Raw genomic sequence first — 27,116 nt, 5'->3', positions numbered from 1 at the left:
AATTTTAATGGTAGAAGTCAGTTAAATTACTATATTAAAGCAGAAGGTTCCTAATGTTGCTGGCTGCCTAAGCAAAATTGCATGTTGTCCTATCACCACCTGTTCCATCAGAAATAGAATTATATGGTCCAACACTTTAATAATGTGTTACTAAAGGCCATAAAAAGAAGGTAGCAAAGAAGGATTAGAAAAGGACTTTATAAACTACATATGATAACTGGGTGGTGTGATAGGCAGCCTCTAGTTCCACCCTCCAGGCCTCACAGCAAATCCCTGCCTATGGGGGAGTATGTAGATATTCCACAGCATCAGTCAGTTAGAGATCATGGAATCTCAGAGATGGGGAGGAAAGAATAGTTAGGTGGTGGAGGGAAAAAAAATCTGTCATTGAAGCTGAGAAGCAACAGAAATCCTGCTAGTTAGGTAGTTAGGCTTTACCAGGTGAAGAGAAAGGTTTCAGATATCTTTAGGACAGGTACATATGGTTCAGGGGCCTTTGGTGAGGCAGGAATAATGCAGGTGTCATTAGGAAAATAGCATGTTAGTGACCTGTGAGGGGACTGAGGGAAACATCCCAAGATTCTGCAACAAGATTCTGAGATTCTTAGGTTTAGTGAGAAGTTCTATGAAAAATCCTTCTCTCACAACACACAGGAACAATGTGTCATTTATGTAAAGTTGTGTGTTAAACTGTAACTTTTATAGAGCAGAGCTTCTGTCCTCCCTTAATAGCTGATACCTTGTTGCATTCCTTTAATTTTCCTTCAAACAATTATGCATATCACCCTCTGAAGGAGAAATAACAACCATTTTAGCGTTGTGAAAAGGTATTGGTGTGAATCACTCAAGGAAAAGGATAGGGAGAAAGTAATAGAAATTACCTCAGATTCCTATTCTCCCTTTCCAGGCTTCCCCTGCAATAGCCACATGTAGTCCTGTGGTCATTTAATCTTGCCTTATGGACCTCCAGCAACACACACCATAACCAAAAACAATTTGGTCACTACTACAGGAAGCTGTGAGGTGGGTGGCTGGGGGACTGAGGAAAGTGCTCAGCCATCATGGGAGGGGGTCACTTTCCCTATGTGTTATGCATTACTTAATTTGTAAAATAGGGTGTATTCTCCATGGCTGTGGAGTAAATCTTAAAGATATCCCCTTTCTTCTTGGCTCCTGTGATTGCACCTCTTTCTTTATGCTATCTCGTCCTGGTTAATGTGTAATTTTGTATACTGCCTTTCAATGTTACTCTCTGTTTCCCAGTGCATGTGTATTTATTTTTAACAAAGCACAAGATTAATTTAAGGGAATTTACAGACTAGTGAATCAAATAACTTAATGACGGAAGCCTGCCATCCATTGTTGGAATTGACATAGTGCCTTTGGGCCACTGAAATCTAGCAAAGAAACTTGGTACTTCAAATAATATTATAGCCCAATCCTATGCAAGTTTACTCTGCAGTAAGTTCCAGTTAGTTACATAAAACATAACATTGTAGGATAGCGGCCCTGATGTGCACTTTTCCTTGGCTGTCCATAGAATCATAGAGTTGGAAGGCACTTCTAGGGTCGTCTAATCCAACCCCCATTTCCAGCAATGCAGGAAACTCACAAACACTTCCCCCTAAATTCACAACACATCATGCAAGCTATGCAATACCACAAGAAAATTTAAGTCTCACTTCTTATAAGTAAAAAATTATGAGCTGCATTGCGCTGAAATTTAGAATGAACAAAAATATTTTGATGCAGCAACTGCTACAAGGCTACCTAGCAAGAAATTATCAACAGTACTGGAAAAACCTGGAAGAGGTCTTCTCCAGTAAAATACTACCATCAATAAAGTACTAAGCAGAGAGAGTGGGGAAGGAAAAGCTGACCAAACCGGTTATCAAGAAGTATGCGTTTGTAGATATCAATGGCCTCTTGGTAGTGAGATCGCATATAGTGGATAGATGCTAGGCTAAGCTGATCTTCTGTTATGTCCTGCAGATTCTGGTGAAAGTTCATCAGTTTCTTCTCATCACCAAACTATATAGTTCAGAAAGAAAATACAGATGCCTGACAGACACAAATTAAATACAGTCACATGCTGCAGTCACATTAACATTTTCTTTAAGCCTCTGCTTCTTCTTTTCCTAAAATCCTACTTCTCTGCTCACCAACTTCAGCAGCTACATATGGACAACTTGTCCTTTAAGATCCTCTCACCAGCCTGTGTGCCTGCCCAACAACACTAGTCTGTCTCCTCCTTCCAACGACATATTTGAAAGCCAGCATAGGAAGTTTATATAAAGTGTTGTGCTACAGCTGGAGAGATCTAGGTTCAGATCCCCACTCCCAACATGAAGCTTCCTGTGTGTCCTTCGGCCAGTCATTCTCTCTATTTAACCAGTCTTGTAGGCCTGATCAAATGGGAGTGAAAATGCTGCTCTGAAATCTTCCAAGGAAAGGTGGGATAAATATGCAATTAATATATAGTTCTTCCTGTATTTAAGCAAATGAGGTTTCCTCCCCCACCCCAACCAGTGGACCTTTCAGAATTTAAGATGATGTATTTGGAGTAGTGTTCTAGTGCTAGGTAAAGATTTCAGTATACTTCAGGTACACTCTGCTGACTTGCCTCTTTGTAATTATTATTTTCTTTTTAAAATATACATACCTTGTGTGCTAAATGGAACAGCAGACGATTCTGAAGTCTACTTTTAGGAGCTGAAAACAAACCCAGAAGAATATAAAACAAATCTTATACAAATATTTGGGGTTCACAAATATTTATGACTGCATGCTGTTAACTTTGGGATTCACAAATATTTATGACTGCATGTTGTTAACTTGCTCAAGAATACCTCCAGCATTTCCACTTGTGAATTACCCATCCAGTCTTCTTAGTCTCTAATGTGCTACTGGACTTGAATCTAATTGTTCTCCTGCAGATCAATATAGCTAAGCCTCCAAAATTATTTGCAGTCACCTCACCTTTCAAGGCTGCTTGTTCAGCTTGTGTATACATCCCCAGGAAGAAGTAAGTGCATGCTAGATTCACCCAAACATCAGGGTTGCAGCCAGATCGTTTAGTCAAAGCCTCATACTCCTGAAACAAAGAAGCCTTCTTGAAATGTTCATTCTGTATCCACCATATCAGGCAATATTGCTGTTTGCTTTCACTGTCAAATATAACACAATAATAATTCCCACAAGCAAGATATGTAAATACTAAATACAAAACATTTTCTCAGAAATAATTACAGTAAGCCTGTAACACAGATCAATAAAGATGCAGCTCAAAAGCGGAGAGCAGCTTTCTCAAGATTATCTAGTGCACTGTTTCCCATTTGCAGGGTTGGGACCTGGTACCGGGCCACGGAAGCATCACTACTGGGTCACAAGAAAAGCCAAAGCTAGCCCCACCCCCAGCAAAGCATGACCTCTGCTCTGCTTCCTTCCTTCCACCATCTCTCTGATGTTCAGAGAAAAGCTAGCCTTGAAGACTGACAAAGGCTGCAAAGCCTGAGCTCCGTTTGGCTTCCTTCCTTCCCCCATCTCTGTTTTTGCAGAGAAAAGCTAGCCTTTTTTTGTTTAAAACAATTTATTATACTGCAATATATTGTAATAGCCCTTATCATCTGTTATTAAAATTAATATATATACATTACATTTTCTCCACCCTCCCCCCCTTTTAGTGACCTCCGGCAGTGTATTTTAATTAAATTGCTAAAAAAAAGGTAATCAATTTTGTCTATTAAAGAATCTTCATAAAAAAGAAAACATCATAAAGCAAAAAGAAAGAAAGAAAGAAAAAACCATAGGTTGTAATTATAATCCATCTTCATAATAGTCCTTTAGTCATTATCAAAAGAACGAAAAAAATATATATTCCAATACTCTCACTCTTTTACTATAGTCCATTTAACGTTCCTTTAGAGCTTAATCATTGTCAAAATTCGCCAAATATCCTTTAACATGCCATTGTTTTTCAACAAATTTTTGAAATTTTCCCCACTCATCTTTAAACTTCTCTAAATCATGTTCTTTTAAGATTCTTGTAAGCTTGTCCATTTCACTCCAATGCATAACTTTTAAAGTCCATTCCCACTTTTCTGGTATTTTATCTTGCTTCCACATCTGCACATATAATGTCCGAGCAGCTGAAAGCATATACCAAATTATCGTTCTATCTTGTTTTGGAAATATTTTCATTTGTAATCCCAACAGAAAAATGTCTGGTGCCTTCTTGATATTATATCCCAAAATTTTCAAAATCTCTTGCTAAATCATTTACCAAAACTGTTTTGCCTTTTCACAAGTCCACCACATATGGTAGAAAGATCCTTCTTGTTTTTTGCATTTCCAACATCTGTCCGACACCAGACTGTTCATTTTTGCCAGTTTCTTAGGTGTCATATACCACCTATATAACATTTTGAAACAATTTTCTTTAATGTTGTAACACGTTGATATTTTCATAGAGTCCTTCCATAAGTATTCCCATGACTCCATCTGTATTTCCTTATTTATATTTATCACCCATTTTATCATTTAACTACTTCATCTTCCATAGTCCATTTCAATAATAGTTTATAAGTTCTTGAAATCAATTTTTCATTTGCACCAAGCAGCATTCTCTCCAATTCTATTTGTTCTTTTCTTATTCTATCATTCTTGATGTCCTGTTCAAGCAAACTCTTAATTTGTTACAATTGAAACCAATTATATTTATATTGTAATTCTTCAGCCGATTATAATTCCACCTTTCCTCCATGTATTTTTAAAAGCTATTTATATGATAACCTCTTCTTTAGTATCTGAATACAATTTTATTACTTCTGTTGGCACAATCCAAAGCAGTTTCATCCCCATATTTTTTTATATTTTGACCAAGTATTTAACAGATTGCTTCTTATATAATGATGTGAAAAAAACCATCCATCTTATTTTTCCCATAATACATGTAAGCATGCCAACCAAAAACATTTCCATGGCCTTCTAATGCTAGTAAAATATATAAAATTTTTTGCCACTGTGTGACACAGAGTGTTGGACTGGATGGGCCGTTGGCCTGATCCAACATGGCTTCTCTTAGTAATTTTCTATTTAGTAACGTCATCCATTCCTTAATCCACACCAGGCGTACTGCATCATGATACAACTTTAAATTAGGCAGTTGAAGTCCTCCCCTTTCTTTCGCATTAGTCAAGATTTTCATTTTAATTCTTGGTTTTTTCCTGGTCCATACAAATTCTGAAAGTTTCCTTTGCCATTTATTAAATTGTTTATTATCTTTCACTATTGGAATTGTTTGAAACAGGAACATAATTCTTGGTAAGACATTCATCTTGATTGCAGAAATTCTGCCCAGCACAGACAGATTCAACTTATTCCATTTTATCAAATCTCCATCAATCTTACATCAAAGCTTTTCATAATTATTTTTGTACAAGTTCAGTTTTTTTGTTATTACTTCCATACCTAAATATTTTACTTTGGAAGTACCTTCACACTCTGTTAACCTCTGTAGTTTTTCTGTTAACTTTTAAACATATTTTTGCACAAAATTTTTTATTTTTCTTTGTTTATATAAAAGCCTGCCAACTCTCCATATTCTTGTATCTTACGAAGCAACAATGGTGTTACATGAGTGGGATTTTCATTTATAAACATTACATCATCTGCAAATGCTCTGTATTTATAAGAAAAACCTTTCAATTTCAGTCCCTCTATCTCTTTATCTTCTTGAATATGCATTAGCAAAACCTCTAAAGTAATTATAAATATCAATGGAGATAGAGGGCAAGCTTGTCTTGTTCTAATTTGCCTCCTAAAAAGAAATCCTGCTTGCTCTTCTTTAATATTATTGTTCAAATGCTGTTTAAGGCATTCTGCTAAAATTCTGGCATATATTTTATAATCATTGTTAAGTAATGAAACTGGTCTATAGTTTTTTACATTTGGAGCATCTGTCTTCTTTTGGTATCAACGAAATTACTGCTTCTTTCCATGTGTTAGGAATTTTCCCATCTATTATAATATTAATCAATTTCTGAAGTTTTGGTAATAACGCCTCCGCGAGGACTTTATAAAATTTTGCCATAAAACCATCTGGAGCAGGTGTTTTTCCTAACTTCATTGAATCAATCACCGCCTCTATTTCTCCTTTTTCAATTGGTTCAATCAATACCTTCTCCATATTTTCTGTTAAGGGATTTACTTTATTTTTTTGTAGATACGCATCAATTTTTTTCTAGCCACCTTTTGATTTTTAAATAGCTTGGCATAGTATTTATAAAATTATCTTTTAATTCCTTCCTGATCAACAATGTCCTTTCCCCCCAATACAACTTTATTAATGACTTTATTCTCCTTTTTTTTTTTTCATTTGCCATGCCACGTATTTTCTAGGTTTATTCGCTCCTTCAAAAGATTTCTGTTGAAGTCTTTTTAAGTTCCATTCTACTTCTTTATTCAACAAATGTCTCAGTTGGATTTGTAATATTGTAATCTCCCTTATAATTTTCTTTTTCCCAGGTCACTTTTTAAGTTTCTTCTCCTTTTTTCCAAATTCTTTCTGAATGTCCATCATTTGCTTATTTTTGGCTCTTTTATCTTTATTATTCAATGCAATTAAAATCCCCTCATTACCGCTTTACAGGCATTCCACACAATTTGAAATTGAGTGTCCTCTTTTTCATTTATTTGAAAGAAGAATTTAGTCTCCTTTTCCAGAGATACCACTACCTCCTGCTTCTGTAGCAAATCTTCATTTATCTGCCATTTTAGGGTTTTTTCCACTGATTTTGCAGACCACATTATTGGATTGTGGTCTGCCCCTATTTTAGGAAGTATCTCTATTTTCTTTGTTAATAGTCCAAGATCTTTTGTAGTCAATAACATATCAATTCTCGAGAAAGAATTATGCCTTGCTGAAAAGAAAGTATAATCACGTTCTTTGGGGTTAAATTCCCTCCAAATGTCTTCCAAACTCTCTTGTTTTCTCTCTCTCGGCTTGACTTTGCGAACGAAGATTTAAGAAGGGTGCAGTAGTCCACGTCTGCTGCAGGCTCGCTGGTGGCTGACAAGACCAATGCGGGACAGGCAGATCTGGCCACAGTGGCTGCAGGGAAAAGTCTGATTTGGGGTTGGTGCTGTAGCAGTGCGATTCTTCCTCAGTCTCCTTTTGTCCTCAAGACCAGCTATGCGTGCGTTCTCAAAGGAAGAGACAGCCTGGTGGATGGTGTGCCTCCATGCTTTGCGATCTGAGGCTAGGTCATCCCACTGGTGATGGTTGATGCGACAGGTGCCAAGGGATTTCTTCAAGGAGTCCTTGTACCTCTTCTTTGGTGCCCCTCTATTTCGATGGCCGGTGGAAAGTTCGCCATACAGAGCAATCTTGGGAAGGCGGTGGTTTTCCATCCTAGAAATATGCCCTGCCCAGCGCAGCTGCATCTTCAACAGCAGTGCTTCAATGCTTCTAACCTCCGCCCTCTTGAGGACTTCAGTGCTGGTCACAAAGTCACTCCAGTGGATGTTGAGGATGGTGCAAAGGCAGCGCTGATGAAAGCGCTCAAGGAGTCGCAGGTGATGACGGTATAAAACCCACGATTCGGAGCCGTAGATGAGGGTTGTCATCACAACCGCTTTGTAAACATTGATCTTTGTGCCTTTTTTCAGATGCTTGTTGCTCCACACTCTTTTGTGTCGTCGGCCAAATGCACGGTTTGCCTTTGCCAGCCTGTTGTCAATCTCCTTGTCGATCTTGGCATCTGAGGAGATGCTGCACCCCAGGTAGCTGAACTGCTGGACTGTCTTTAGAACTGATTCACCCACAGTGATGCAGGGAGGGTGATAATCTTCCTGGGGTGCAGGCTGGTGGAGAACTTCTGTCTTCTTCAGACTAACTTCTAGGCCGAATAGCTTGGCAGCCTCTGCAAAGCAGGACGTCATATGCTGCAGAGCTGATACCGAGTGGGAGACGAGTGCAGCATCATCAGCAAATAGTAGCTCTCGGATGAGTTTTTCCATTGTCTTGGAGTGAGCCTTTAGTTGCCTCAGGTTGAACAGGCTGCCATCAGTGCGATAGTGGATGTAGACACCATCGTCATCATCTAGATCTACTGCGGCTCTTTGAAGCAGCATGCTAAAGAAGATCGTAAAGAGAGTTGGCGCGAGAACGCAGCCTTGCTTTACACCTGTGCCTACTGGGAAGGGCTCCGAGAGGTCGTTGCAGTGTCTGACTTGGCCTCGCTGGTCTTCATGTAGCTGGATGATCATGCTGAGGAACCTTGGGGGACATCCTAAATGTTCCAAGATTTGCCACAGGCCTTTCCTGCTAACGGTATCGAAAGCTTTGGTAAGGTCGACAAAAGTCACATATAGACCCTTGTTCTGTTCCCTGCATTTCTCTTGGAGCTGCCTGAGAACAAATACCATGTCGGTGGTGCTCCTGTTAGCTCTGAAGCCGCACTGGCTCTCTGGGAGGAGTTCTTCTGCAATGGTGGGCACCAGTCTGTTCAGGAGTATTCTGGCAAGGATTTTGCCTGCGATGGAGAGCAAGGTTATCCCCCGGTAGTTGGAGCAGTCTGACTTTTCTCCTTTGTTCTTGTGTAGAGTGATGATGATTGCATCGCGAAAGTCCTGTGGTAGTTTGCCTTGTTCCCAGCAGGTGACAAGTACTTTGTGAAGTGTGCTATGTAGTACTGTGCCCCCATGCTTCCAGACCTCTGGTGGGATTCCATCAACTCCCGCTGCCTTGCCACTTTTCAGTTGCTTGATGGCTTTAACAGTCTCTTCTAGGGTGGGGATCTCATCCAACTCTGTTTTCACTGGTTGAAGTGGGGTGAGGTGGATTGCTGAATCTTGAACTACGCGGTTGGCACTGAAGAGAGCCTGAAAATACTCCGACCACCGATTCAGTATGGATGCCTTGTCTGTGAGGAGTACTTGGACGTCTGCACTACGCAAGGGACTCTGAGCCTGATATGATGGGCCATATACTGCTTTCAGGGCTTCGTAGAACCCTCTTAAATCACCAGTGTCTGCACACAGCTGGGTTCTCTCTGCAAGCTTGGTCCACCACTCGTTCTGAATGTCTCGAAGCTTGTGCTGGAGGATGCTACATGCAGCGCGAAAGATTGCTTTTTTCCCGGGACAGGAGGGCTGAGCAAGATGTGCTTGGTAGGCAGATCTCTTTTTCGCTAGTAATTCTTGGATCTCTTGATTGTTCTCGTCAAACCTTGTGGAGAACCCGAGGACTTCTTCAGAGATCAACAGGATGGTAGTTTTTAGGTGTTCCCAGAGTGCTTCTGGAGAAGGGTCTGTGGGGCAGCTGGGGTCCTCAATTCTTCACTGGAGTTTTGCCTGGAAGGCAGCTTTAACTTCGGCTGACTGAAGGCTTCCAACCTGAAGCTTCCTCCGAGGGATACCTCCTCTCCTGGGTGTGGGTTTAAAGTGAAGACGGAGATTGCAGCGTACAAGACGATGATCCGTATGACATTCCGCACTGGGCATTACTCGGGTGTGTAAGACATCTCGAAGGTCTCTCTGGCGCACCAGAATGTAGTCGATAAGGTGCCAGTGCTTGGACCGTGGGTGCATCCAGGTTATCTTCAGGCTGTTCTTCTGCTGAAAGATAGTGTTGGTGATGGTGAGCTGGTGCTCCGTGCAGAATTCTAGCAGGAGGCGCCCGTTATCATTGCAGTTGCCAATGCCGTGTTTGCCAAGTACTCTTTTCCAGGCTTCCGAGTCTTTACCTACTCTGGCATTGAAGTCGCCAAGGATGATCACCTTGTCCTCTGTAGGGGTCTTCCGTACGAGGTTGCTTAGATCAGCATAGAACTTGTTCTTTTCTGCAGGATCTGCTTGAAGGGTTGGGGCATACACACTGAAGAGTGTTGCATGCTGCTTGTTTTGAAGTGGGAGGCGCATGGACATGATGCGATCTGAGTGACCTGTTGGCAGATTTTCGAGTTTGGAGGCAATGGAGTTCCTGACCATGAAGCCAACGCCAGAAAGGCGGCTCTCAGCCTTTGACTTACCCGACCAGTAGAGGGTATAGCCAGCACCATGTTCTTGAAGACTACCTTCCTCAGGGAAACGGACCTCACTGAGAGCTGCTATGTCAATATTCAACCTGAGAAGTTCGTGGGCAACTAGAGCAGAGCGTCGTTCAGGGCGACCACTGTCTACTGTGTCAAGCATGGTTCTGATGTTCCAACACGCAAGCTTTAGTCTTTGCACACTTTGTGAGGCAGGTGCATGCCTTTTCTTTTACCAAATCAAAAAATGACTTTGGTAGCTTCCCTTCATTATTTTTTTTCCCAGACCTGTCCAAAATATTTTTAACCGTTCCATTAAAGTCTCCCATTATCATAATTTGCTCATACACCACTTGGTCTAATTGTTGCACAATGTCTTTAAAGAAGAAGTCTTTTAATCCATTTGAGGCATACACTCCCAATAACAAAGTTCTTTTATAATTCAATGTCACTTCCACCACAATGTATCTGCCATTATCGTCTTGGGTCTAATTCTTGTTTGATATAAAAAACAACGCCCCTTTTTTTCTCCTTGGCCAGTGAACAAAATTCCATATCAAGTTGTTTGTTCTATAAAAATTTATAATCCATTTGCTTGATATGTACTTCCTGTAGGCAGATTATATTACATTTTTGTTTCCCAATCCAATGAAAGGTTGCTCTTCTTTTTTGTGGTGAGTTTAGTCCATTTACATTCCAAGATATTAATTTGTAATCCATAATTATTTTTTATTCTTAATCTGTTCCTCCAAATTCTTTACAATCCCCCAAGAACTTTGTCACTTCCTGAGTGCTTGTATTTGTGAATCTCTTTCCTTTGTATTCAAAACTTAAACCCTCTGGAAATATCCATCTGTATCTCATTTCATTTTCTCTCAGCTTTTCTGCCAATTTTTTGTACAGTCTCCAGTCATTGATAACTTTCTTTGGCAATTCTTTCATGATTCTTACACTGCTGCCATCCACCTCCAATGTCTTTTCAAATTGTTTGCTCAGAATCTTTCCCACCATATCTCTTGTCACAAATCTTACTACCACATCTCTTGGTAATTTGTTTTTTTCTGGCATAGTCCGAATTTACCCTATAAATGTAGTCATAAAAATAATTGGTTTCATCTGGGTCTTCATACAAAAATTCAGCAATGATTTTTATAATATATGTCCTTAAATCAATCTCAGCAGATTCAGGCACCCCTCTCAACCGTATCTGATTTTCCATTAGTTTACAATCTTGTAGTACTGCTTTCTCCTGTATTTTTTGAATAGTGGAATCCACTGTGTCTGTTCTTAAATCTTGGTCTTTCACCTTTTCTTCCACCTCCTGAACTTTCTTTAACACTGCTTGAGAATCTTTTCTGAGATCTTCAATTTCTTTTTAAATTTCTTTTTTAACTACTTCTGCACTGGATTCAATGTCTTTTTTTATTTCCTTACTTTCTGTTAATGACTCCTTTATTATTTTACCAGTCTTGCCTCCATAGTATCCATTGCCTCCTGCCATTTAGCCATTTTTGCTTCTTCAAATGACCCAGCCCTTGTTCGAATCTGCTTAGCTCCTGGTTTTTGTGCAGACATCACTGCCTGCCCATTGTTTAAACAGGCTCCAAAGTTGACCTCACAAATTCAATTTTCAGTTACACAGTCTTGTAGATTGGAGCATGCCCTATTTTTTAAAGTCCTGTTTTCTTTTAATTAATTTTAAAAAAATTTACCTTTTAATGGCCGCCAGTACTTCTCTGTGATTTAAAGTCCTAGAGACGGCTGGGAGGCTTGCAGTTTTCCCTTCTCTTAATGGCTGTTTCCTTCCTCTCTTGCCATGAAGTCTCATTTTCAATGGTTAATAAGTCTCACATTATTTCTGTGACGCCATTTCCTATGACGTCTTCACCATGTCAGCAGTTCTATTTCGGAGGGGGTTGTCTGACCCGACCACAGGTATTCAAAACAGTTTGTTTTTCTGCTTTTATCCTTATTCCTCCAATTTCATTAGTGTCCCAAAACTACCCCCTCCTTTATCTTCCTTAATTTAAGATGACATAGCTGGACCTTTGTTTTTATTTTAAATTAGTCTTATATTAGTCCCGGAGTGATATAGATCTTTTATGTCGCTATCCTTCTGCACGCTGCTCTTTTCAAAGATAAATATTGATCAGTTCCAAAAAAGCCTTGAATCTTGGTGAATTTAAATCAATTTAATGACCTCAAAAATCCTCTGTAGACGATTGAATGCAATCCTTCTCTGGGGACTTTTCAAAGCCAAAAAGGAACCCCACTGGAACTCCTCATCAGCCAAAGTAAATCCCCTCAGAATTTAATATGCATGTCTTGGCCTTCTCCCTATCTGGAAGACGTAGGCAGCAGGTGTTAGAATCACCTTCTCTGCCCAGAACAAAGGCTCTGGTCTGCTCCTCGGCTGAGAAGCAGCTCAGTCCTCCATGACCAGAGCCCGGAAGTCCAGGGAAAAGCTAGCCTTGAAGACTGACACAGGCTGCAAAGCCTGAGCTCCATTTGGCTTCCTCCCTTCCCCGTCTCTGTGTTGTGTAGAGAAAAGCTAGCCTTGAAGACTGACACAGGTTGCAAAGCCTGAGCTCTGTTTGGCTTCCTTCCCATGTCTCTGTGTTGTGCACAGAGGAGTTGGGCTGCCTCTCCTTTCTTCTCCCCCTCTCCCAGTGTTTAAGAGAAAAGCTGGTGTCCACTGGCACTTTAGAGCCATGAAGTGTTCTTCAAGGTATGAGCTTTCATGTGCCTTGCAGTATGTTCTTTTGGGGAGATTTCCCCAGGAGGCCTGGGCGGCAAAGAAGGGGTGTGTGTGTTTTTCAGCTGGGAGGGGTGGGGAGTGGGCATTCCAGTAACTTTTTTTTTTTTTTTAATCAAATGACCCCTGGGCAGAATTGTTGCTGGCTGGGGTAATCTGATGGTGAGTAAGGCTTTTTTTCCCTTTGTCCCCCCCTTCTTTCTTTTTCCCTCTGCAAGGGATGCTGTCTGTATTCTTGGTGCTGGGGGTGGGAGGAAGCAACAGTGGGAGGGCTTCTGGTGCCCTGGCCCCAGTGGTGGACATTCTGGTGCTTTTTGGGCATTGTATGAGAGAATTTTGGACTGGATGGTCCACTGGCCTGATCCAACATGGCTTCTCTTATGTTCTATCTTTCCATGTCTTTCTTTTCCTTTCCTTTCCTTCCATTTCATTCTTTCCCTTTCTTTCTTTTCTTCCATTTTTACTGGATGAAACTTTTCTGTTCATCATACTGTTGTTGCAGACATAGGAGCTCTGTCAATGAAAAATTGGCACCCCCAGTTGTAGCCAGCTGGCCTTTCTATGAGATTTCTGTGTGAGTGAGAGAGGTGTGGGACAGAAAGAGATTATTGGAGATTACTGTTGTAAGTGATGGTACTATGAACTTGGCATCAAGTTCTGCTTTTAACAGCTGTCTGACACCAAAATTAAACTCTTCCTGTAGATATCAAAAAGGAAGAAAGAAGTTCACTGGCTAAATATCTGCACAACAGGTTGCTTTTAAAGGCATGGGAAACACAGACAGTAAAAAGCTGCAAGCCCCTCATAAATATCCTTTTTGGGATAACTGCAGAAAAGCTTGTATTAACTTTATATAACTTGAAATTAATTCATTAATTGCAGTACAATTCTCTGCTACTTTTCATAGCAATTTCCCAGTGTTTCAGTCAAGGAAAAGTATGAAAAATAGTTGTCAAAAGATTTTCTTGAAACCAAACAAGCTTGGTTGTAGCATGAGGAAGAGTTCCAGTAGTAGCAGCTGAAGGAAGCGCCTACCAAATGTGTCAGCAGCTGCCAGGGCCCAGTGTGGGTGGTACACAGCGCTGGCATTCCTGATGGCGATGGCAACAGCACTTCCAACTGCATACTCTGGCCAGTGCTGTTGAGGAAGGGGTTTGTAGGTGGTGCAGGCAATTGAACATGGGCATTAGGAGTGCTTGCAAGCTGGAGAATAACACATAAACAGATAGGTGCATGCAGGTGTGAGGGTGGAAAGAGAGGACCCTGGGAATGTATGAAAAACTTGCAGACCACCCACTTTCCACCCCCATTTTGGCTCAGCATGAGTTTCAGAGAGATTTTTCTGAAAACGACGTTATTTCAGAAGAAGAGGCAGGTTTGAGGGAGTACCCTGGAAGAGACATCACAGGAAAAGGTGGAGTTTTGGTTCAGTGTGCCCTGGAAGTGACATCACTTGGCCCTTGACCTGGAAGTGACACCACAGGAAATGACATAATTCCTGGCTCCTGGCTCCACCCCCAAAGTCTCCTGGCTCCATCCCCCAATTTTAGTGGGCCACGACGGAGAAGTGTAAAAATAACTGGGCCACGGGAAAGAAAAGTTTGGGAAACCCTGATCTAGTGCATTAATGACTGAGCTGTGATTTTGAAGGGGGAGACTTGCTCACTCATAGCTTATGCTCATCACTGCTGAATTACACTAATTTACAATTCCCCATCCACTGAAGCAGATCTGACTAATCAGGACCCCAAGACACAAAGAGATTAACTACTTTATTTGTACAGTAACGTTTGATCCAGAAAGTTTGAAAAGGATTAAATAATCACAGAAATCTTTTGAAAACAGGTCTAAGTCCAACTGCATAACTAATGCAAAACTTAAGGTTACAAAATCCTAAACTGCAAAATGTACCATGGTCAGTATCAGAGGGGACATAACAAGCCATGTGTAAGAGCAGAAGAAAATGGAAGTTCAACATGAGAAAGGCTGAGTAAGGAAGTACACAATCCCACAGCCCACTCCTCAACCCTTATCTATGGTAAAGAGTTACATCTTAATTATGCATAGATAAGAATATCTTCAAACTTTCACACAAACTACTGGCCCTAATGAAAGTTAATTGCAAGATCTGGGTTTAAAAAATCTAAATTTGCCATACCATATTGTGGTAAAAAACCTGACTAGATTACTTTGATATCTTCCAGAATCTATACTATTCATTTTACAAACTCCACTATGATACTTTGCAATTATTATATTTTAAAAAATTAACATTTTAAACTTGCTAATGTATGCAATCCAAAAACATCTTTGACATCAATTAATTTCCACCATAATTGTCTTCATGTTCAGTATTAATACATAAAAGGGAACACATTGTGACCTCAAAATCATTTAAATAAATGAATGCAAGGCTATTTGAAATATCACAATTAATTAAGAAATTTATCATGAGCAAAAGATTGGTATTCAGTTCTTTACTTCAGTGACATTATGCAATAGTTTCATTCCTTAAAGTTAGTGATACACAACTCTTGAGTCGATTCCTCGCATTCTTTTTCAGGATGTTTCAAGACAAAGGCAATTGAACAAGCACATACTAGTATAGATGTATTGTATATCTGATTTTTCCAGATATGTTACTCTGATGTGAAACTATGCATTTCTTGAATTCAGTCTAACTTAAATATTTATTACAAGATATAGCAAACTGGTCTACTGTCCACTTTTTGATGTACTCTATAACATGTTCTGTATGCCTTTCTTGAATTGGTTTCATTTTAACACAACATCCTGCTTCCTTTCAAAAGGAAGCAGGTTTTCCTCACCTCACCTCCAATGCTCTCTTGTAGTCACCCAAATGGAAAGTACAATATCCAATCCAGAGATCTGTATCTTCCTCTTGTTCTCCAACATGACGCTTAAACTTGCAACAACAACAACAACAACAAAAAAGGAATTAAAATGATTCTGTTATGGGCCTTCTAATATGAAAAATCTCATGAAATTAACCTTTTGAGAACAACCTTTTATAATGGATATTCACAAATGTGTGTGAGAGAGAGAGATTTAGAATCACAGAGTTGGAAGGGATCTCCAGGGTCATCTAGTCCAACCCCCTGCACAATGGAGGAACTCACAAACACCTCCCCCCAAATTCACAGGATCATCATTGCTGTTAGATGAGCCTCTGCTTAAAAACCTCCAAGGAAAGAGAGCCCACCACCTCCCGTGGAAACCTGTTCCATTGAGGAACCGCTCTAACGGTCAAGAAGTTCTTCCTAATGTTGAGCCGGAAATTCTTTCAATTCAATCACTTTCAGAAGCTATACACACAAATGTGATAAGATGCAAATAATATAACTAGATGTTATAAGAACATGTAATATTACATAATTTTTCCTGACAGAAATCCTGTTTTTAATAAGAGAGGAAGAGACTTTTGCCTGGACAAAATACTCTGTTCCCAGCATCTCCAACTAAAAATCTATTTACATTATTTGCACAGTCAGCCTCTCTCAACAAGATATAAAGCAGATTACAAAATTTAGCAATGCAATAGCAACTACATAAGATATACATGATGATTTCTCCAGGATCCCTTTATTTTCTTCTTAGCTGGGCAGACCCTATTCTTTCTTCGTTGTTTTTCAGTCTGTCCCACTCAGTTGTTCGAACATATTTAGATAAATGCTGACCCAGTCTAGAGATCTGAGAGACCAACCAAAATCCTTCTTTTGTCTTTATTTAATAATGGCACACAAGAGGCTGATGGTAATTTTAAAAATTATGTTATTGTATTAGACTTATATCCATCTAAACCTGATGCCTATCTGACCATTTCCCCTCATGGTCAGGCAGTCAAGTTATACAAACAGTTTGTATAACTTATGAGGGGAAATTGTCAGGTAGGCATCAGTTTTAGAAGAGTAACAAGCAATAAGATGGAGGTAACTTTGTATAAATTTAAGCAAAATATAGTTTGTCACACAAAAACACATTGCTGTTCAGTTGTACAGACAGGTCCCCCTTCATTTGCTCCCTTTCTGTTTAATTTTTATATCAATAAAAGCTATGGAGGAAGAAGAAAAGGAGAAGACTGGATTTATACACCATTCTTTACTCAGAGTCTCAGAGCAGCTTACAGTCTCCTTTCCCTTCCCCTCCCCACAACAAACACCCTGTGAGCAATGTTCCCTCTAACCTGAGGAGTCTTGTGAGCAAAAATTCTACTTCATGAGCTACTGGCATTAAAGTTGTGAGTGAGTTAAGGAGTTAACTCCTTCCTGAGTTAAGACAAAAATGTGTGAGTTGGAGGGTAAAAAACTGAGCTAGCTCACACTAACTCAGCTTACAGGGAAAACTGCATGTGAGGTAGGTGGAACTGAGACAGCTCTTTCAAGAACTGTACTTGAGAGAACAGCTCTGAGAGAACTGCGTGTGGGGAAGTGGGAAATCAAACTCAGTTCTCCCAGATTAGAGTCTGTACTTTTAACCACTACACCAAAGTGGGTCTCATTATTATAGGGGTCTCTGTCTTGGCAGGTGCATCTTAATGCCATTTAATCAGCTGTTCATCATACACTGGGAGCTATTTTAACATTTTTCTTTTCAAAGGGTGACCATTTAATAGCCATGGCCCTTAAAGTATTTCAGAGCAAAGTTATCATGCAGCTTTTGTATGGGGCTGAAATATAGGGGTGGAATGAGAAAATACTTGATGACCTTAACATCATTCAAAACAACTTGAGAAAAATCTTGGGTCTCCCTCAGGGAACTCCTGTTGCACACTTAAGATTACAATTTGGACTACCCTCTATTAAACAGGAATCCACTTGAAACTATTAAAATATTATAAGAAACTTGATAGCATTTCCAAAGACTATTTGGTAAAATATTGTTTTTGGTACTACAAGGAAGGAAATCAGTGGTCCAATTTGCAGTCTCCTTTTCTGCAGTTATATTCCTTGCCCTCTTTAGAGGTTGTAAAGCTTTGGAACTCAAGCAAAATTTGTAACTGACTTTTTGAAAATGATGTCTTCTGTGCTATCCAAATGGCCCGACAATCCAAATTCTCTCTGTAAAAATGTTTTAGCCCTTCTGTTATGGAGGGTGCACTGTCGTATTTTGTGTATATGCTGGGATGTTATGGCCTATGGCTACAACAATAACAATAAACTACTTCTAGAATAAACTTCTTTGCCTCACACTTAAGTGGGTGAAGGCAGGAACATTCACACAAGTTCCAATATCCCCTCTTTCCCACTTGACAGGGATCAACTCCCTTTACTGGGAGCTATTTTCCTCAGGTTTGAAAAGAGATCCTTCTTGATTCCCTTGCTCTCTTAGCCTGCCTTCCTAGTCCATTGTCATTTCTTAACTCTCATTCTTAACTGCCATTCTCAATTGTAGAATTCTGTATGAATCCCCTGTTACCCAAGACTCTCAGACCTGATTGAAGCATTAATTATTTACTGTCCATCACAACATATAATAAAAATCAGAATGATTGGATTATAGAATTAGAAAATAGTGCAATAAAAACAGTATAAGGCATGACATAAGAAGTAAAACCGCAAAATACATGCAAAATGCATGTGATAAACAGTGCCGTTTCTTTGTAAAAGCACCCTCTTAAAGGCTCTGCAAAAATATCTGCCTGAGCACCTGCAATTCAAAGTGGGAAACAACAAAATAGCAGTGTAGTCCCTTTGTAGCAGTGTAGTCCCTTTGTAAACCCATTGATGTCAATGTACTTAGAAGGATACAACGTTGCTTAGAATGGCATATTACATGGAGTGATTCTGTGCAAATCCAAGATCACTGTATCTTTGCAACTATGCTCCCACACTCGAAAAGCTACCTTTAAAAAAGCAAGCAGAGTGCTGATAGCTTTCTTCCAGTAATGCAAGTTTTTTATTCATATGAAGTTTTGTACGCAAATGAGCATTCATAATTACAGATTTTGCCTGCAGTCTGAAATGCACATTAGTCTTTAGCATAATAAAATTAGGAGTATAAAACAAGGAGTTCTGTAATCTGTAGCATCTTAAATATTGTTTAATTGTAGCATAAGCTTTTATGGGCTAGATGCACAAAGTGAAGACTCTGTATGTAGAGAGATACAAACAAACAGGAAGGAAAAGATTGTTAACTGTGGGGGTTTTAAGGTGCTTCTTTTTTTTTTTGTAGACTAATATAGCTACCCCACTGACTGATTTAATCTGAGTACAACATTTGCTTTCTTGTTTTGGTTCAAAAGGCTTTACCTTTGAGGACTACAAATTAGAAACCCTCATCAACCACAATAATGATGTTAATATGAATAATGGTTAAAATAAGACCTGTAAATGAAAGATCCACGTTCAAATTCCTAACCACGCCACAAAACTCACTGGGTGATCTTATGGTGGTCCCAGTCTGTCAACATAACCTACCTCACAGGGTTGCTCTGAAGAAGAAGACTGCAGATTTATACCCCGCCCTTCTCTCTGAATCAGAGACTCAGAGCGGTTTACAATCTCCTATACTTCTCCCCCCACAACAGACACCCTGTGAGGTGGGTGGGGCTGAGAGAGCTCTCACATCAGCTGCCCTTTCAAGGACCACTGCTGCAATAGCTATGGCTAACCCAAGACCATTCCAGCAGGTGCAAGTGGAGGACTGGGAATCAAACCCGGTTCTCCCAGGTAAGACTCCATACACTTAACCACTACACCAAACTGGCTCTGAGAACCATTTAAACCACCCCAAATTCCTTAGAGGAAAGATGGGATAAAAACAAGCAATCTTTGTGTGAGGGGTATCAAATCTATCTCTGAACACAGCTTTTTAAACTGGTCTAACCTTTAACTATTAACAGTTAATCCCAGTATACACAATATACACAGACCAGCAGTCTAAGAATGAACTACCAGTTGATGCTGTAATCTGAAGGAACTAAAATCCGAACAGAGGACAGACAATGCAACATTGATGATTCTCCATAAACCTTCATCTTCACCTTAACCGCAAAGCATTACAAACTTTTAACCCCCTTGGCTATTTGCGTAGTGTAAATCTATCTAAACCAGTACACAACGAGAGAGAGAGCAAATGTCATCTCGGAGAGCGGCTCATCGAGTCATTCAAACGCGGTACCTCCAGCAGGGCGATAGCACCGGTGAAATCCCGCTGGGTCAGCAACTCCTCCAGCTGAGGGATCCTCTTGCCTTTCTTTCTGCGCTTGTCTCCAAGCTGCAGGCCGGCCCCTACGGCGGGTTTGAGCCTCGAAAGCATCTGTAAAGTAGTAAGAACCAGCGCGGTTAGATGAGGCATCTGGGGGGCTCCCCCTCCCCGGCCGCTCCTGCTCGTCTCGGAAGAAACATCCCTCCCAGCCCCTCACCATCTTGCCCACAGGCCTGATCCGCCACGCCGCCGCTTTCTCTCTGCCTCACCGAGGACTCTGTTGCCCTAGCAACCACGCGGGCGGGGGGGAGTTAAGGAGAGGGAATCTAGGGAGCGAGCCGTCGAATAATGACCGGCGGCAACCGCCGCCCCTACTCACAGTTCCGTTGCTGATTCCACGATGGCGTTGGCGATGCAGTAGGGGCGGGAGGCCGCGTTGCTTTGGCAGCGCAGGCCTGGTTGGGCCGTCTAATTCCCTTCAGGCTATTTTTTTCAACAGGTCGAAGCGCTAAGACAAGATGTAAAGCTGGCGCCTTGTAAGCAGCGGCAACCACTGCTGCCAAAGGCGCCCGTATGTGCTGGGCGTGCCTGGAATTGTTTTTAAAATTAACTATGTAATTGGTGGCCGATCGCAATATTTACATATTACCCACTCCCCGCCAGCCTGAAGGAATCTCGTTCTCAAGAATGACCTGCCGTTCAAGCACTCTTTCTTCCTGCAAGGAATCTTTCCTTTGCTCCATTATTACGCTTGTTGAGCTGTTATTAAATCAACGTTTGAGTCCAGTGGCATCTTTGTGACCAACAAGTTTTAGTCAAGATATAATCTTTTGTGTGCATGCAGACTTCTTCAGATATCTCAAAATGGAACATTACCAGTCTATACATATAGGTAGAGGGTGAATAATAAATTAGCATAGCATAACAAAGATGTTTAACAGATTCAAGGACCAAATAGGAATAACAAGTTTAGTTTACATGGTTACCATTTTGGGGGGCTTAATTCTGAGGTGGGGGCACAACATCTATTTGGAATAATAGATTAGGATAGTAGATTGTAATTGAAGCAGGGCTGAAATAAAAAGATATTAAATAAGGTAAATTGAAAGCCATCAATTAGGGACAAGGGCAAGAAAACAAAAGGTCAAAGAGATTTTGAAAGTGCTTGCTAGATGTCTCTGTGAAATAATCCTCCTAGATTGTGAAAGTAAGGAAAGGGAAATTAGCAGTGTGTTTGGCAGCAAACGAGGAAGTTAATGCTTCATCCACCAGCTTGGCCGCAACTGCCAAAAAGAGGAACTAGAAACTGGCTAGAATAAGCATTGAGTAAATATACCTTGGAAAATGTCTCAGGAGCAGGTCAAAGGTGCAAATGTGTTTTTGATGAAGGATATTGTTGCAAGAGTGTTAGCAACATCAATGCCATGTATGGAAAAACCCTCCCTGTCTCCTTGTTCCTTTAGTAATATGACGCTTGTAATGATGTATGGGATATGGGGTGGTCCTTTCCTGTAATTGTGCGAGTGTTTACTGGAAATGATTGTCTGTGACTATAAAACTGTAGACCTTCCTGAAATCGGGGCTCCCAGATTCATTTTAGGGTTGCCAAGTTCAATTCAAGAAATATCTGGGGACTTTGGGGGTGGAGCCAGGAGACTTTGGGGGTGGAGCCAGGAGACATTAGGGGTGGAGCCAAGATCAAGGCTGTGACAAGCATAATTAAACTCCAAAGGGAGTTCTGGCCATCACATTTAAAGGGACGGCACACCTTTTCAATGCCTTCCTTCCATAGGCACCTCCTTCTGAAATTCATAGAATTGGACCCCCTGGTCCAATCTTTTTAAAACTTGGAGGGTATTTTGGGGAGAGGCACTAGATGCTATACTGAAAATTTGGTGCCTCTATCCCAAAATACAGCCCCCCCAGAGCCCCAGATACTCGTGGATCAATTCTCCATGATTTTCTATGGGAATAAATCTCCATAGAGAATAATAGAGTTCCCAGAAGACATGTCCCTCCCCTCCGCCCGCTTTCTGACGACCCTGAAGAAGGGGGAGGGCCTCCAAACCGGAGGATCCCCTGCCCCCACCTGGGGATTGGCAACCCTAGAGCCACATGTGGCTCTTTTACACATATTTTGTGGCTCTTGAAGCTTTCACTGCCCTGACAGCTGACTTGGAGAATGCATTTAAAGTTAAAGCTGCTTTCTTTCCACCTCTCTTTTCCTTTCCCATCTGTTTTTCTTCCTCCCTCCCTCCCTCATCTTGTGACTCTTGAACATCTGACGTTCATGTCTTGAGACTCTCAGACATCTGACATTTATTCTATGTGGCTCTTAAGTTCATCAAGTTTGGCCACCCCTGGGCTAGCTCTTGTCGATTTTGGCCATTTGGGTGCTCGGTCCAGACAACTTTAAAGGGCCGCCATAGCTCCAAAGCTGCGACTGGCACGGGAGACAATTAAAAAATAGCCCAATCTACGGCGGGAGAATTGGCAACCTTCTGCAACTCCCAGTTTCACGTTCCTCGAGTCTTCCTTCCTCCCGGGCCTGGCTGCTGTTGGAAATATCTGGATGCCTCGGGTGCAATTTGTGCAAAAGGCTGGGGGGAGCCTCATTTCTCCCTCCCCGCCTAGCGAAGCGTGCAAGTTCTTTTTGCAAAACCGCAACCTCTGCCGGGCCTCTTTTCCCGTTTCTATTCGCCGGCGGGCCCTTCACATGGACGGCCTCCTGCGCAATCCTTGCTAAGGGTTTAAACCTCAAGCCTCGCAGACACCCCCCCCCCCGGCCCAGACCCTGCAGCCAGCCCCAAGCGCAGTACCTCCTCTGAGCACGTGCAGACGGTCGCCGCCTCCTCCTCGTGCCGCATCGCCAACTCTTTCCCTGGAAGCCCAAGGGGGCGTGCCGCAGTGCTTCTCACCGAGGACAGGAACGCCTTTCCCCGGGCCCCCACCAGCCCAGCCCCGAATGGGAAAGACGCTCTGCGCGTCACGTCGCGCAGCCGGCCCGGTCAGCTGCGGCTGAAGGGGGCTTGGAGCCCAGCCCGGCCCAGATGCCCCCTCCTCCTCGCGGGAGCTGCCGAAGGAGGGGGAGCAAGGCCAAAAGCGGCCAGAGGGCGACCAGCCCGGGACAATCGCTGCGGTCCCGCCGCCCCTGCCACTCACCGGGCCATGCTCCTTGGCGCCATTTCCCCCTCTCCCCCCGCTTCCATTTTTTGGGGGAGCGGGGGAAGAGGCTGGAAATCCTGGGGTCCCCCGCCAGGATGGGAGGGTTGGGAAGCCTAATTCATTTAGACATGAGTCTGATCTGGGGTCCGTGTACACGTTAAATAAACAGCTGTTTCTTCCTGATTTCACCTGTGGCCTCATTTCTGCCTGACCACCAGTAGCTAAGATTGCTGCTACATAATACAGTGAATAGTATAATGTAATTTGGAGTGGCAGATTGGAATGTATTTTTGTGGTCTGGAGGCAAGAGAGATAACTACACAGCCAGTCCCCCCAATTTCAAAGATGCTGTAAGGTCGCCTCCATGCTTGAAAGGAGATGGATGAATGGCAGGGTCTCAGTTAATTACACTCAGCATTCTGCAAGGATAAAATCTCCAATTTTATTTCCTTTACTATGTTTCCCCCAGTGAAACCCAAACAAATGGTAATCATATAAACTAAGCTTGTTATTCCTTAGTCCTTTAATCCATTAAACACAGTTCTTTTTTTCTGAGGGAATACAGTGGAACCGAGTTACAGAACCTCTTCATGGAAGCGAAATCCTTTAAAAATATTTTAAAGAGTGGCTTATATGTTGTGTTTACTGAAGAAGATGGGTTTTGGCCCAAATTTCCTTCAAGCTTTCCAATCCATATGCAGTCATCCCTTTTCTAGAGTGAGAGTTAATGGGTATAACTCCTTTACATTTTATCCAATGAGAGGTACAAGGCAAGGATGCCCGTTATCTCCTCTGAGGTTTGCTCTGGCTATAGAAACACTTGCTAAGGAACTCAGAAGGAATGCTGTTATAATATAGCGGGTTCTTAGGCAAAGATGAGGTGAGGTGGAAGTGATAACAAGCTCTTCATTGCATACAACATGGTAGGTGGCTGCACTAACGAGACTGGGAACGGGCCTTGCTGGGCCAACTATATACAACACTGGGTTCCCGCATTAGCATGCTATTGGGTCATTCAAACCGGCAGGGGCCTGTGATTGGAGCAGGGCAGCATGGATTTATATCCTACTGCCCATTGTTCCCAAGTTCCCAAGCTCAGCTTTTCAAGCTCCAATGAGCCAGGCAGGAACACCAGGGATCACATATTAATTCACATACATAACAGCTGTCTTCTCTGGAATTAAGCTGGGAAAAAGAGAACACAAGATTAGCTTGTATGCAGATGATCTCTCATTATATATATCTGATCCTTGTCGATCCTTGCCAGAAATTCAACAGATTCTTGACAAATTTGGAAACATCTCTGGTCTTCACACTAATTGCTCCAAATCTGAAATTTACCCAATTTCCTTAACTTCTGAGATAACATCTGCAATCAAGCAATCCTTCTTCTATAGTTGGTGGCATTTGGGGGTTCCTATCAAACTGGATGATATTTTCAAGCAAAACTTTGATAAGTTATGCTCTACAGTTACTGACCAACTTAAATAAATAGAATTTGCTTCACCTGTCCATGCTGGATCACATCCACCTTGTAAAATGTTTCATCTTCCCAAATTTTTTATTTCTTTTCTGTACATTATCAGTTTTTATCTCTGCTGTTGCCTTTAATAAATGGCAAAACTTATTATCTTCCTTTGCCTGGGCTTTCAAAAATCACGTTTAAACCGCCAGACACTACCTGGGGCACCTTGACTTACCCCTTTTGAAGCTATATCACCAGGCTTCAATAATCACCAATATTGTCCATATTCTGCAATCTGATTCTCTGACTGACTGGATGTTAATGTCTTTTGCTGCTCCTCTTCACCTAAAAGATACCTTTTGGTTGTCTGCTGCACATAGACCATAACTTGCATGGAAAAACATTTCTTTAAGTGATGCTTCAGACCTGGAACAAAAACAGAAGACCTCTCATTCCTGACATCTCTGTGTTTTCAACATTCACTAAGCAACGTTGGCTTCCTCCTGGAATTGTCCTGGGGGGCTTTGAAGAATGGATAAAGGCAGGCTTCTCTCATCCAATAGATCTGATTCACAATGGTGCGATTAGAGACAAGACATATTTTGATACCCTCATGGCTAATATAACTCCTTGGTTTCACTATTTGCAACTTAAAAATATTGTTGAACATTTATTTGGAACTGGTATTTTGGCCAGACCGCTGTCTGCCTTTGAAAAACTTCTATCTTTATTTGCCCCTTTTGCCAAAGGTCTTCTCTCCAGTTTATACAAAATTTTAATAGCATCAGGCTGCAGTCAGCCACTAGGTTTTCAAATTGCCTGGAATGATGATCTTCAGAAAGACTTTCCTCTTGGATGAAGATATGGCAGTCTTCGGTCAATCCTACTTCTGTTTTTAACATCCAAATACAATTTTTTAAAACTATCTCATGTTGGTACCTCTCCCCCAGACAGCTTCATCAAATGAATCATCTAGGCTTCCCAATCCCCAGGTCCCAGCGGGGGATCCCCTGGTTTTACAGGCTTCCCCCCGCCCCCACAGCCAGCTGGCTGGTGGGGGAAGCTGCGCCCCCACAGCCACCATGTACCTCTAGAGCTCCCGCAGGCTTAGAAACCTGCAAACAGATCCCGTTTTAAAATGTGTGTTTCTGTTTTTTGTGTCCCTTTAAAGTTGAGCAGGAAACAGGAAGCACTTCATGGGGAAGGGTCAGCAGCAGTTTCAGTTTGTTTTGCTTTCATTTTCAGAGCAAGTAACCAGACCCAGTAAGTGTGTGTGCGTGTGAGAGAGAAAGGGGGGGAGGGTTGCCAATCCCCAGGTGGGGCAGGGGATTCCCCGGTTTGGAGGCCCCCTCCCCGCTTTAGAAAGTGGGGGGAGGGAAATGTCTACTGGGCACTCTATTATTCCCTGTGGAGAACGATTCCCATAGGGAATAATGGGAAATTTATCTGCGGGTGTCTGGGGCTCTGGGGGGGGGGTGTTCTTTGAGATAGAGGCACCAAATTTGCAGCATAGCATCTGATGTCTTTCCTCAAAACACCCTCCAAGTTTCAAAAGGATTTGACCGAGGGGGCCAATTCTATGAGCCCTCAAAGAAGGTGCCCCTATCCTTCATTATTTCTAATGGAGGGAAGGCATTGAAAAGGTGTGTAGTCCCTTTCAGTGTGATGGCCAGAACTTCCTTTGGAGTTCAATTGTACTTGTTCCAACCTTGCTCATGGCTTCACCCCCAAAGTTTCCTGGCTCCACCCCCAAAGTCCTCAGATATTTCTTGAATTGAACTTGGTAACCCTAGAATCATCAGATCAGTCCAGTATACTGGAAAAACTGTGGATTTACAGGTACTTATCTGCACTGCTGGTGGGATTGTCCAATTATATCCATGTTTTGGCATGAGGTTACACAACAAATTTCCAGAATTACTTCACAGTCACTTCCGATGACACTGGAATTAATGCTCTTGAACCTCTGGGATGATGGCCTCCAATTTTTCTTACATAAGGACTTGATTATCATTCTCATAGCCTCAGCCCATCTCACAATCACTTCAGCTTTGAAATCTTCTTTCCCTCCCTCCGTATCAGTCTGATATGACAAGATCTGGGACCAATTCATAATGCACAAAATTTCAATGGTAGTGAATCATAATTACACTGATTCTGGAAGAATTTATAATAAATTTATTTATATCTGGGTCCCTGTATTAAATTTCATGTTGGAACAGAGTATCCTTCTTTCCAATAGCTTCTATCACTCTTGGTTATTTTTAAAATTTACATATGACCTGAAAAACCCACTTATGAGTGACTCATCTCAATAACTCACCTTTACCTCGTCTTTTACATGGTAATAGTTACAATATATATCCTGAATATCTTAAGCTCTGTAATGATATCTGTTATTTTCTTTACTTTTTATTGGATTTATTAATATTTCATAATAAAGTATGTATTGTTTAAAAAATGTTTAAAAGTTCATGAGGGGCACCCATGTGTTTCTCCATTTCCCTCTTGAGAGTTCCAGCATTTCCCTCTT

General features: G+C 41.5%; 1 protein-coding gene across 2 annotated transcripts in view; it reads right to left on the bottom strand.

Annotated features, from left to right (window-relative positions):
• The window catches only part of IFT56 (intraflagellar transport 56), a 66,137-nt gene extending 45,936 nt beyond the window's left edge, over window positions 1–20,201 (bottom strand). The window contains exons 1-6 of one of the 2 annotated variants that reach the window (XM_060245315.1): window positions 20,171–20,201; window positions 19,927–20,064; window positions 15,620–15,712; window positions 2,980–3,094; window positions 2,663–2,712; window positions 1,886–2,031 (exon numbers count right to left, since the gene is read on the bottom strand). In XM_060245315.1, coding sequence (XP_060101298.1) covers window positions 1,886–2,031; window positions 2,663–2,712; window positions 2,980–3,094; window positions 15,620–15,712; window positions 19,927–20,064; window positions 20,171–20,173 — 545 coding nt within the window. In that variant the 5' untranslated portion in view covers window positions 20,174–20,201. Of the gene's footprint in view, window positions 1–1,885; window positions 2,032–2,662; window positions 2,713–2,979; window positions 3,095–15,614; window positions 15,713–19,926; window positions 20,065–20,170 lie in introns of those variants that run through there. The other variant, XM_060245316.1, reaches the window with a different exon arrangement.
• Between the last annotated feature and the right edge of the window lie 6,915 nt (window positions 20,202–27,116).

The sequence above is a fragment of the Heteronotia binoei genome, chromosome 8, assembly GCF_032191835.1.
Source record: "Heteronotia binoei isolate CCM8104 ecotype False Entrance Well chromosome 8, APGP_CSIRO_Hbin_v1, whole genome shotgun sequence".
In the NCBI taxonomy this organism is placed as follows: domain Eukaryota; kingdom Metazoa; phylum Chordata; class Lepidosauria; order Squamata; family Gekkonidae; genus Heteronotia; species Heteronotia binoei.
The sequence above is the reverse complement of the archived record's forward strand: the minus strand, read 5'-3'. Positions and strand labels throughout refer to the sequence as shown.